The 12978-nt window shown below is 43.2% G+C and overlaps 1 protein-coding gene across 2 annotated transcripts in view; it reads left to right on the plus strand.

The window, feature by feature from the left end:
* STON2 (stonin 2) overlaps positions 1-12978 on the plus strand; it is a 115997-nt gene that overhangs the window by 84625 nt on the left and 18394 nt on the right. For both annotated transcript variants that reach the window (XR_004645457.1, XM_034768164.1), the window contains exon 5: positions 3294-5132. Coding sequence is in view for 1 of the 2 variants with exons in the window: in XM_034768164.1 (XP_034624055.1) it covers positions 3294-5132 (1839 nt within the window). In the remaining variant the exon portion in view is untranslated. The remainder of the gene's footprint in view (positions 1-3293; positions 5133-12978) is intronic.

Below are 12978 nucleotides of genomic sequence, written 5' to 3' on the forward strand. Positions count from 1 at the left end.
ATTTTGACTTGTTTATATTCATTGTGGAAAAAAGTGACACTACTGCCAAGGCTGACTCTGCCTGGCAACTAATGATGCTGCCTCCATGGCTGACTCTGCCCTGTGACTAGTGATGTATCTCTATCCCTCTCCCCCAGCCAACAGGAGCTGCGGGGGGCAGCGTCTGCGTCTCTCCTTCACGGGCCGCAGTGGGGAGGTTCTCAGGCTGTAATTGTAAATGGCCCGTGTATTGGAGCTTCCACACCACTTCCCTTGGGAGTCTATTCTACAGGCTAGCACATCCAGTTCTCAGAAAGCTTTTCCTGATATTTATCCTACCTTATCTTTTTCTTAATATTATCCCCCTCCACTTAGTTATAACCATAGAGCCCAAGCTAAATAATTTCTCTCCCTGGCCCATGTTTACATTCTTCAAATATTTGTAGACAGTGATAATATTCCCCAACCCTTTAGTCCTTATTAGCCAAGCTACGCCTGTTTAGCTCTCCTCATCAGTGTAATTCTTCCAGCCCTTAAACAATATTTATTCTTCTTCTCTGAACTCCCTCCAGTTTAGCAACTGAACACTGTATTTAATTTGATTTCAGAGTAGGATAAAGACGGCCTATTGCCTCCCAGCTCCATGATGTGATCTCTTTACAGAGGACCGGAATCAAATACTAATTTGCTCTGGTTTCCTCCTAAAATAAAATAATCAAGTCACTTAAAGTTATACAACTACCATTTTTTTTAAATAATTTTAGCTGCATTTTTAGGCTCCTGTATCACAAAAGCAGCTTTGTTTTTAAAAAGTCCTGCTTATACCCTGTGGGAAAACTCTGACAGATGTTCTTTTTAGTGGGAGTGCTGCCTGTATTTCTTTCATATGAAATCAGGATCTCTGTTCATCTGCCACTCGCCACCCACCTGAAGTCCTAATCCTCTGTGGCATCACAGTTGGATTCTGCAAGGCTGTGATACCACAAATGATGGATTATGACCTTAGATGGGAAATAAGTCTCAGGACCAGGTGAGCTCATAAGAAACAAAGACCCTGTTTGACTGTAAATGTCACCAGTCATAAAAGAAGCAAGAAATTCTATGTCCAAGATTACTGGAAAATTGTAAGCCTCTTCACTACATCTTTATACTCCCCTTGCTCTTTCTCCAAGCAGCTATATGCTTGCTGGCTGGCCACTGAGGAGAGAAGCTACTTATAAAGAGGTTTAGCAGTGTGGGACTGGGGACTAGAGAGCAGAAGGCCAGTTCCCACAGAGGTCAGTTTTGTACTTGGTAATTTAAAAAAAAATGCTTTGGAGCTGGTTTGGGGGAAGGGTGTGGAAGTGAAAGTCACTCTTTCTCCCAAAATCCATGTATAGACCTGGGGAGGAAGCTTATTGAGGGAGCATCCAGGATCTGCCACCCCTCCCAGGAGCAGGAACTGTGGTTAGGATTTGTATAAGAGTTCCATCTTATGGGCAAAGCTAAGAATAAGACCTGGTTGAATGTGCAGGGTGAGGAGGAAATCTCCTGATAAACTGAGATAGTGACTCTTTCTTTTATAAAGCACTTCAAGATATACGGAAGAAAAACATTGTATCATTATTATTATTATTATTATTTTATTATTAAACTGGGATCTGAAAAGCTAGTTGGATTCTTTCTTCTTCATACACAATCACCAGTGATCATGATGATAATGCTCCATATGTAGATCTCAAGGTATTTTATTTTACAAGGTTGGGTAAGTGTCATTATCCCTTTGTACCGATGGCGTAAGGGAGGCCCAGAAATGTGAAGTGACCCAGGGTCACATAGTCACACAGCCAGAACTAAAACCAAGGTCAACAGTTGGAATCTAAATTTAGCTCTCAGATTTTGCTGATATGGGTGAGGCAGATGGGAATCAAGCTCTCTCTTTCAAGGGGATGACAGCACTTTAAATGCTTGCTTTTGTCTGTGCAGTAAGCAGATGTGACACAGAAGTTGCCCAGAGTGCAAACATAGGCAGCACCTAAGTGTGGTTTTTACAGTCTCTTTTCTTGCACTTCAGAGCAATGAGTTTTGCAAAGTACATAATCTGCATTTTGATGCAAATTTAAGAGGTAAGGATGTTGACATTTCTGTATGTTAAGTATGGTGCAGCAGCAGATTATAATTCCAGACAGGATGCCTATCTTTGGGAGCAGCTTCTGTGATCCTGCTCTCCAACCCAATGGAGATTAAATGCTTCTGCTCTCAGAACCTTCCCAGTTGTGTATCTTCTTTATATAAACACCACCACACAGTGCACCACCACTGGGAGCATCTATTTGGGAAACATCCAGGACTGGAATAGCAGGGGGTAGTGCAGGTCAGGACTGAAGTGCATTGACAGAGCTGTGTATGGGGAGCTCAGGTCTAGAAAAATAGAAGCTGTTACAGGCCAAGAATGGTGTGTCAGACTAAGAGAATGTGGGGAAAGATTGCACAATACAGGCCTAAATTATGCCTTTCTTTAACCATTCCTACATCATTAGTTCATAGCTTCCCTGAGAAGCACTTCACAGACATCTTAGGGCTGATTGATAATTCTCCACAGGGCAGGCCAAGTAAACAGCCTTGTTGAATGTCTCCTGTGCAATGAATGTCATTCAGGCACCTTTTCCAGTGCTTATGCTCTTTCCCCATGTGCTTTAATGCTAACAGCAATAGAGCAGCCGAAGCACATGGAGATGGAGTGGGAGTGGCAGAAAAAAGACCTTCCACCACTTTTACTCCCTCTTCCCATTGGATTCAACAACCTAAAAGCACATGGGGGAGAGGGAGCAGAAGGGAAAGAACAGAAAGAGAAGGAACAAGAGAGAAATGAGGAAGAGAAGGAACAAAAGAGGAAAAAGGAGAGAGAAGGAATGAAAGGAGAGAGAGGGAGTAAAGAAGAAAGCTACAAAGAAAAAAAATGACAGAAAAAATGACTGCAATATGGTAGGTGTTTGTTTTCTCCTTTTAGGTTTTGTTTTGTTTGGGAGAGAGGAGGAAGGTACAATCCCTGCTATCATTCCTATTTTCTTCATTTGTCTCCTGCTGCTTCTTTCTACCTTTGTCTCTCTGTCCCTTTGGAGGTGACTGACACCGGGTCCCTCGGTAACTCTTATCAGACTCTTTGGTCTTTCAGCCAAGTTGTTTGACCAGTTCCCTTGCACAGCATGCGAATTAGCCCATTTTGTACATGCAAACTACGGTGCCCACAAAGTTTCTCCTTTAGAGAAAAGAACTAGTTGGCTTCAGACTAATGGACTGAAATTTCCATTTTCTCTCTTTCTCTCTCTTTAAAGACAATTCCTCGTCTTTCCAGGAAGATGAAGAGGTAGATATGGAGGCTGTCAACTGGCAGCTGAACAGCACCCCCATGAATGGGCACTCTCCAACCCCAACCACAGCTCGTTTCCCCAGCTGGGTGACTTTCGATGACAATGAAGTCAGCTCTGCTTCCCTCCAGAACCTTTCTCCCTTGAAACCAGACACCCCGCCAATAGCAACGCAGACTGCAGATGTGAACTGTAATCTTGCTGCATCCTTTAAGAAGAGGGAGCGCCCCAAGAGCACATTGGTGGACCTCACTAAAGTTCAAAAGCTAGATCTTTCCTCCTTAAGTAGGTTGCCTTCTGTTGGAACACCCCCCTGGAGTGCTACTAATCCCTTCCTAGATGAGTCTCTGAGGGATGTCCAACCCTCACCCATCAACCCGTTCAGCTCATTCTTAGAGGAACGAGATAGGCGTTCCCACAGCTCCTCTCTCTCCAGCGCTCCAGGCCAAAGCCAAAGAGACTCCCTTATTATCCTCTACCAAGAACCTGACACCATCAGCTTTGATGAGTCAAGCAAAAACTTAACCCACACAGATGCTGTCGAGCAGCTCAAGCAGCTCCAGATTGGGGATCCAGATCACCTGAGCAGCACAACTCTACCTGATGATGACCCCCTGATGCCATTTGAAGTGGATGGCACATTGTTGAACTTGGCCCCATCTCAGCCCAAGGATGGCTGGCCAATGATGCTCAGGATACCAGAGAAAAAAAACATCATGTCATCTAGGCATTGGGGGCCAATCTACGTCAAGCTGACTGCGAGTGGGTATCTACAGCTTTTTTATGAGAAGGGACTGGAGAAGCCCTTCAAGGAATTCAAACTTGAGATCAGTCATGAGATTTCAGAGCCCAAGCTCCAAAACTATGATGAGAATGGAAGGATACACAGCGTGCGTATAGACCGCACCATCTACAAGGAGAAAAAGAAGTATCAGCCTAAACCAGCAATCAGCCACGCAGCAGAAAGGGAACAAGTGATAAAGCTAGGCACTACTGATTATGAAGACTTCCTTAGTTTTATCAGCGCAGTTCAGGATATACTAATGGACTTGCCAGCCTCATCAGCAGCTCTGAGCACAGTAGGATTAAACTATCAAGAGGAAGAAATCACTGTTGATGTCAAGGATGAGTTTCATGGCATCTTGGCCAAAGGAGACAATAGGATTCTCCAGCATAGCGTGCTGACACATATACATGTTCTCAGCTTCCTTTCTGGCCTTTCAGAATGCAGACTGGGCCTTAATGACATCCTTATAAAAGGGAATGAAATCGTTGCACGGCAGGATATTATGCCCACCACTACCACTAAGTGGATTAAGTTGTATAACTGCCAGTTTCATTCATGTGTGGACGAGGAAATGTTTAACAGCTCCCACGTTATCCAGTTTAATCCCTTGGATGCCTGCCGATTCGAGCTGATGCGGTTCAGGACTGTGTTTGCTGAGAAGACTTTGCCTTTCACTCTGAGAACAGCAGCCACTGTCAAAGGTGCTGAAGTAGAGGTCCAGAGCTGGCTGATGATGTCCACTGGGTTCTCCTCCAACCGTGACCCTCTAACTCAGGTCCCCTGTGAAAATGTGATGGTCCGCTACCCAGTGCCAAATGAATGGGTGAAAAACTTCCGCAGAGAAAGTGTCCTGGGAGAAAAGTCTTTGAAAGCCAAGGTGAACAAGGGTGCCAGTTTTGGATCAACCAGCGTGTCTGGTTCTGAGCCGGTAATGAGAGTAACTTTGGGAACTGCCAAATATGAGCATGCCTTTAATTCCATTGTATGGAGGATAAACCGACTGCCTGACAAAAACTCAGGTGAGTAGAGAGTACTGTGTCTGAGTGGATAAACTTAAAGGAAAGGTATATTTTGGGGGCTGGGGGACATTGGCGTTACATGGTACAGTGGATAAACCATTGTCCTTTTGGAAGGTTCAAAGGGGCATCAGTTGCATGAAATGGCTGGTTGTCTTACTCATCCTAACAGTGGTTTAATGTGTCTCACAAAGAAACACTGTTTTTGACAAAACCATTTTGGTGTAGCCACATGCAAATATGCCTTCCAACCATGGTTTTGTCGGTGCATTCTGGGACTCTTGCCTAAGCTTTCCCATAATGCACTACACTGTTTCTGAGAACAGGTACTTTTTGGGTAACTTCCAAATGTAAGGCACTGTATTGTGTAATATCAGAGGGACCAGCTGAATCACTGTAGCTCCAGCCCTTGTGACTTCCTATCCACAATGTTGTAAATTGCACTGGTTCATCAAGACCTGAGACAAAGATCTCATTGCATGTGTTGCAACCAGAGCTCATACACATATCAGGTATGGCAGTTGTGTGTGGACATAGGGCACTGTGTATACATTACAAGCTAAAAGTATGCCATGCAACAACTTGTGGCTACATCTTTCAACTAGTGTGGACAGGGACTAAGACCTGATTTAACATTTAAAGGGACGTTATCAAGGTAAATCATATAACTTAAAAAACCTGTTCTGCCTGTATTTTTATAGTTATACCTTTAATTATTAACATTCACGTAATCTGCAAAATCTAATTTACTTTTTACCACTATTACCATTTGTTCACTTTCTGCCCTTCACCCAGCTTGGGCAGTGAAATTTGACCATATAGTTTATTTTCTGTTTATAGAGAATTACCCTTTCTGGTTCCCATGCCCTTGGCTAATGCAATTCTTTGCATAAACACTGTTTAAAACACTGACTTGTTCCTGTAGCTGCCTCACTGGTCAGGTTCCTGCATGTACTTTTTCCCTAAAGGGGAGATCCATGATGCTCCAGACTTGGTCCTTTCTGAGAACATCTGTTCTCATTTGGCAGGAAGGAAGGAAAGCATTGAACCAGGTGCTTCTCACCTTTTGGATCACTTTTTAGCTCAATAAGGAATCCATCACAGAGTACAAACCTGGAGAGACATCACTCTAACAACAAATGAGGCTTGGAGAGTTTACTTTGGAGGAGAGACTAGAAGCTAAGAGTAGGGGGAATAAAAAGAAACATCAGGATGAAAGACTAATCTCATGTCAATAGCAGCATCCCTGGAAAAAGCCATACTATCAGCCTGACCCTAAACACAAATAATTATGTGCTTGCTAGGAAAATCCCACTGTGCTGCCTGCATGACCCTTCAGGTCAGGGGATGAAGTTCAGTGACAATTCTTCTTCTCTGGTACCGTCCATGTGAGGATCTCAGTGTGCTTTACAGACGTTACAGGGGGGAAAACTGAAGCCCACAGAAATTAAGCATACGTCTGCGCTTCAAGATGGAAGGTGCAATTTCCAGCTCAAGTTGACATACTCCTGCTAGCTCTGATCAAGCTAGCATGCTAAAAATAGAGTGTAGCCCTGGCAGCGGGAGGGGCTAGCTGCCCCAAGTACATAAACATCCAAGTTGTTAGGCAAGTACTCAGGGTTGCTATCCCTCACACCACCACAACTATGCTCTATTTTTAGTGCACTAGCTCAGTCATTAGCCCAGTAATGTGTCCCTGAGCTGGAATTTACACCTCCAGCTCAAAGTATAGACATAACCTTAAGTGACTTGTCTAAATTCACACAGCATGTCATTAGCAGAATGCTCACAGATTCCAGAATTCTTGACTCTTTTGCTTGCTCAAACCATTAGTGATGCTCCCTTACCCACTTTCACCTTATGTGAAATGTTAACCCAAGTCTCCAGTTCTTTGTCTTTGTCTCTGTCTGTAACCTTACATCTGCCTCCCAGCAGGGGAGGATGAAACTGAAATGCAGTCCCTGCTGTTGGGGCGTCTTCCCACACAGTACTGAGCAGTAGTGACACATGGGTGCTAACTGACTGTCTGATACACCTGGGAGGAGGAGGAGTGCCCTGACTGCAAACAACCCCTCCTGTCAGGTCACATTGTGATTTGAAGGAAAGGAAAGGGGAGCAAGCATTATGACATGGCCACTGTATCTATGGGAGGTGGTGTGGGCGGGAATCCTAAAGTATTGGTGGAGGTACACCTCTACCCCGATATAACGTGACCCGATATAACACGAATTCGGATATAATGCGGTAAAGCGGCGCTCCGGGGGGGCGGGACTGCGCACTCCGGCGGATCAAAGCAAGTTCGATATAACGCAGTAAGATTTTTTGGCTCCCGAGGACAGCGTTATATCAGGGTAGGGGTGTATATTTCTTGACAGCACTTATCCCATGGCTCTAGATCAGGGGTAGGCATCCTATGGCACCCATGCCAAAGGCGGTGCGCAAGCTGATTTTCAGTGGCACTTACACTGCCCGGATCCTGGACACTGGTCCAGGGAGCTCTGCATTTTAATTTAATTTTAAATGAAGCTTCTTAAACATTTTAAAAACCTTATTTACTTTACATACAACAATAGTTTAGTTATATATTATAGACTTATAGAAAGAGACCTTCTAAAAACATTTAAATGTATTACTGGCACGCAAAACCTTAAATTAGAGTGAATAAATGAAGACTTGGCACACCACTTCTGAAAGGTTGCCAACCCCTACTCTAGATGCTCGGAAAATACAACAAATTTTTAAAAAATACACAGCTGCCTGATTGAAGCCACCCACAACAGTCACCCAAAATATAATAATAGAGACCCACCCATCTAGCCACCCACAAACTTCAGCCCTTATCAAAAGGTGGGCTTTGCTGCATGCCCTGAATGTTGACAAATCCAGGCTCTGGTAGACCAAAAAGGGAGGGCAATTCCACTTTCAAGGACCCCCATGGAAAATACTGTGCAGCAGCCCCCGCCAGTTTAAATCAAGGGGGATTTAGTTGCCTATCCTTACTGACTGCCACTGAAGGTGGTATTGGAGGGGGAGAGTGGTGGGTGGCTTAGGTAACCAAGTCCTAAACCATTTTAACCCAGTGTTCACTTGCAGATCATAAAATCCAAGCACCAGTCTCTAGGAATTATTCCTGTAGCTTCACTGCCTTATCCCAACTTCTTGTCTTTGTGGTTCCTGATATGAACAGGCCCTATGCTCTTCAGCTTTATAATCTGCCACCAAGGTCATCTGCGAAAGCATCTGGGCCATTTGCTTGTGGCTACAAATTCAAAAGCATATGACTGAATCAAACGATCCATGTATTTAGCCATGTGTTTTTCTCTTGGAGGTAACTAATGGCAGGATTCTACAGAGTATATTGCTGAGCTTCTTCACAGAACAGCTTGGTAAACTCTGTTGCTCTTCTCTGATTCACAATGAACTTGTTGACACTGGCTGATAAAGGAGGCCTGTTTATAGGCCCGCAGAGCCTCAGTCACAACTGGATGTGATTCAGTACAAGAGAACTAATCTGTTTTTACCCTCTAGACCAGGGGTTGGCAACCTTTCAGAAGTGGTGTGCCAAGTCTTCATTTATTCACTCTAATTTAAGATTTTGTGTGCCAGTAATACATTTTAATGTTTTTAGAAAATCTCTTTCTATAAGTCTATAATATATAACTAAACTATTATTGTATGTAAAGTAAATAAGGTTTTTAAAATGTGTAAGAAGCTTCATTTAAAATTAAATTAAAATGCAGAGCCCCCCCCGGACTGGTGGCCAGGACCCGGGCAGTGTGAGTGCCACTGAAAATCAGCTTGCGTGCCACTTTTGGCACGCGTGCCATAGGTTGCCTACCCCTGCTCTAGACAGTGGAACAAAAGAGTGTTAAGAAAATATCCATACAGAGGCTTCATGATCATGGGAAAAAGCTGTACAAACAAAGCAGAGGTGTGACCCAAACCAGAATCTTGGATCTAGATATCCTGAACTGTGGAGCAGTTTGGCTATGGATCCAGTCCCAAGCATGCTGGCTGGCCCAACCTGTAAAGTGGGCCAAATTAAAACCCTAGATCTCACCACTTCTGAACTTTGGGGACAATTTAGAACCAGGTCCCTTCCAAACATGGCAGCTCAAGCCCATTTCTGAAACACAAATAATTTTCAATATGGACTTTATTGTGAGGAGTGAGTTATTGAAAGTGAGACTGAGGTGTTTGTGCCTCAGGGAGGCAGGAAACTCAGAAGAGGATAAATCTGTCTGATGTCTTCTCGGTTTTACTACAAACTTTATCTGTCTTTCAGGTTGAGGAGTCTGATTGGGTGTGGCCAGGGAAATAGAAGTATAATGAAGTTATATTTTGTGACCCCTGATCAATTAATGACTGCATGGGTTCCATGTATGTCATAATAACTTTGTGTATTTTTTTGCATTCACAGACATTTCACTTATATAACATAAGTGCTAGACATTTGAGTGGGCACCAACAGTAAATGTTTGAATGATATGCACAGTGAAATTTGCATGTACTGTTACTCATTATTACTACTAGAATTGATTAAATAGTTTAAAAATAAATGACACCTTCCCCCCATGATTTATTGCTTAGTTCAGTTGTGCAGAGTTCAACTGACTACAGCTCATGGGGTCATGTTATGTGTAAACCAACATAATTTAGGCTAATTTAGGGACTGATCCTGCTCTCTTTGAAGTCAGTGGGAGTTTTACCATTGACTTTGGTTGGTGGGAGTTGGCAGAGGCCCTTAGATTGCAAGTTTTTCACAGCAGGGACCACGTTTGTTTTCTCTCAAGTGCATCAGTGGCATTCTATAAACAATCAAACACTAGTTCAAATAAATTAACATTATGTTTGTTGTGATAGTTAAAAGACCTTCCTTATTTGTCCTGTTGCCAGACAAGTAGGTTCAATGTTTAGTTTCATTCTCATGATGTTACACAGTGTCCGAGTTTTTTTTATTATAGGTGGGGCTAGTTGCACCACCTATCATTTAGGTTGCTTGACATTTCCTATTACGAGACCCTGTTTTGACAAACTTTAACTGTTTGGGCTTAAATTTTTACATGCCAGGTGTCTTCCTCTGGCTTTTTTTTTTTTTTTTTTCTTTTTCCTTTTAACTTCAGCCAGAGAGGAATCAGAGAAAGAGGCTAGGGACTCATCCATTGTTTAGCCTATGTTAAAAAATTATTGAGATCCTTCCTCTGAAATGCTCTAGTGACCCCCATGCTTTGAAGCAGAGATTTCAAAGTTGGCAGGGAGTGGTCTTTCTATCAGGGATGTGCCATTTACCATTCACATGAAAATTTACCATCCCTCCAGATGGTTCAGCATTCTCTGCTCTCTCTGGCCAGACAGTTCCATTGGCCTTTGGAGGTGTGGATGTAATGCTGCCTCCTATCCACGTTCATCTCCCTTTCTGGGGTGTTTCTGCTGACAGAGGTTTTAGGAGAATACAGTCTCTGTGCTTACGGGAGACCGTAATTTTACCCAGCCACAACATATACAATGTTGGGAAACATTCCTTGTCTCCCCCTCCCCTTGTGCATCCATGCTGTAGTCAGACACAGCTTGTTCCTTAACCTCTCTGTGCTTCAGTTCCCCCCACCCCAAACAGGAATACTTCCTTACCTCACAGTGGTGGTCTGTGGATTAAATATAGATAATGGGTACAATTTTCAAAGCGTCTAAGTTCTGTTTTCAAAAGTCAGTGGGACTTAGCCTCGTAAGTGACAAAAGGCCCAGATTTTTAAATGTATTTACATATTATTTTTGAAAATGGTACTTAGGGTATGTGTCTACACTGCAGTAGGGAGGTATGTTTGCAGCCACTGTAGGCATACCTGAGCTAGTTTGTCAAAGCTTAACAATAGCAGTGAAGCCACAGCAGCACCAGGATTTGAGTATGTACTCAGGGTCCAAGGCAGGCAGGGCTATCTCTTGCAGCCGGTCATGCTGCCACAGCTTCACTGCTACTGTTACTTGAGCTAGCTGTGATCTATCTGGATCAGAGTTAGTTTGGATATGTCTACACTAGCTACAATCACACCTGTGGAGTGTAATGTAGACATGCCCATAGGCTACATCTACACTGCAGCTGGGAGGTGTAGTTCCCCTCTCAGCTAGATGTATATGCACTACTCTGCTCAAACTAGTGCACTAAAAGTAGCAGTGTGGCCATGGTGGCACAAGCAGCAGCTCGGGCTCACCGTCCAAGTACATACCTGGGATCTTGGACAGGGTGGTACTTAGGCAGTTAACCCAAGCTGCCACAACTACACTGCTGTTTTTAGCACACTAACACAAGCACAGCGTACCGATCTGGGAATCACACCTCTCAGCTGCAGCGTAGATGTAGCCAGAGTCTCCTAAGTCATTTAGATGCTTTTTAAAAATTGTCTGCAAAATGTTTTGAAGATGAAAAGCCAGAATTAATGTTCAGCGGTGTTGAAATTATTTATTTTAAGTCCATTTATTGGAAAAAATAAAGTCATATTCTCCTTTTCTTTGCAACACAAGGAACAAATGAGTACCATATTATTTTAACATTTTGGGGGGTTCTTTGTGCCCTTTTAAATTAAACCTTTTCCTCCTCCTCCTGAAGCATGTCCTTTGATAGGCTCTTGACTTAATATACATGGAGAAGACACAACCCTTAAACCTTGTGCTCAGGATGGAGTCAACTGAAGTTTTCTTGGAAACCTGCTTCCAGTTGCTTTTCCATTATGGAAGAGCAAAGCCATTCTGGGTCCTTGAACCCCATAAGGATCCTTGAACCTTGACCCAAAACTTCCGTCAAGGCATATTTGAAGTCTGTAAAAGTTCAGTTAACACCCTTGTTCTTCATTGTTTTTCGTCTATGCACACCCCCGTCCAACTGAAGATGGGAACACCAGTGCATTCTGAAGAACCTGTTTGTGCAGTATTTACTGTATGTTTATACAGTCCTTAGCACAATGGGACCCCAACCTGACTGAAGCAATATAAAATATTTATTATTATTGTTGTTTATTATTTATTAATAATAATAATGTTGTTATTTCTGGTCTGACCAGAAGCAGCATTTAACTTAAACTTCATTAGGAAGCCTTTGTGCATGACTGAGTAGTGTTCGTGCAGTGCTTTGAAAATACCAAATGCTCTGTGGATGGAATTCACCCCTCTGAAGAGGGACTTGCACAAGGCCTATAAATCCCACTTAAGCTCTATTTTGAGGGCTGAAGTGAGACTCAGAGGTGCTTAGGCATTGTCTAGTGCTAGCTCTCTGCACAAGGGTGAATTTCACCCTGTCAGTGCTAAGAGTTAGTACTATCATTGAAGATACCCTGCCTTGCTTTGCAGGCTCAGTGGGCTGGATATTTTGGAATAAACTCTGGGTGTGCTCATTGTTTGGGTAGTTGTCTGAACTGCTGGTCTTCCAGGGCCTAATCCTGCAAGCCCATCACGTATGGTACTCCCATTCTGCTCCATGTGGAGGGCTTTCAGGCTTCTTTCCACTCTTACTTCACAAACCCAATCTCCTGCATTCCTTTTTAGCTTCTCAGTGTGCATCTTGATCACCTGTATAAAAGGCAAATGCTCCCATAGTGATTGCAAAATGGATGGTTAGAAATTAAACATCACCATGCACAACCAGGTGGCCAGAGTCTTGTGTCATGCATGGATTTGTTTTACTTAGACAAATGTAAGAATAATAATCATGCTTAGGATCAATCTAACACCCTTCAGCCAAGGTTCTCAAAGTGCTTTTGAAAGATACTATCCTCATTTTTGCAGATGGAAAAATTGAGGCATAAAGAGGTTAAGTGACTTGCCCAAGTTCACAGTGAGTTGATGACAGGCAGGAATAGAA

The sequence above is a fragment of the Trachemys scripta genome, chromosome 4 (genome assembly GCF_013100865.1).
Source record: "Trachemys scripta elegans isolate TJP31775 chromosome 4, CAS_Tse_1.0, whole genome shotgun sequence".
Lineage (NCBI taxonomy): Eukaryota > Metazoa > Chordata > Testudines > Emydidae > Trachemys > Trachemys scripta.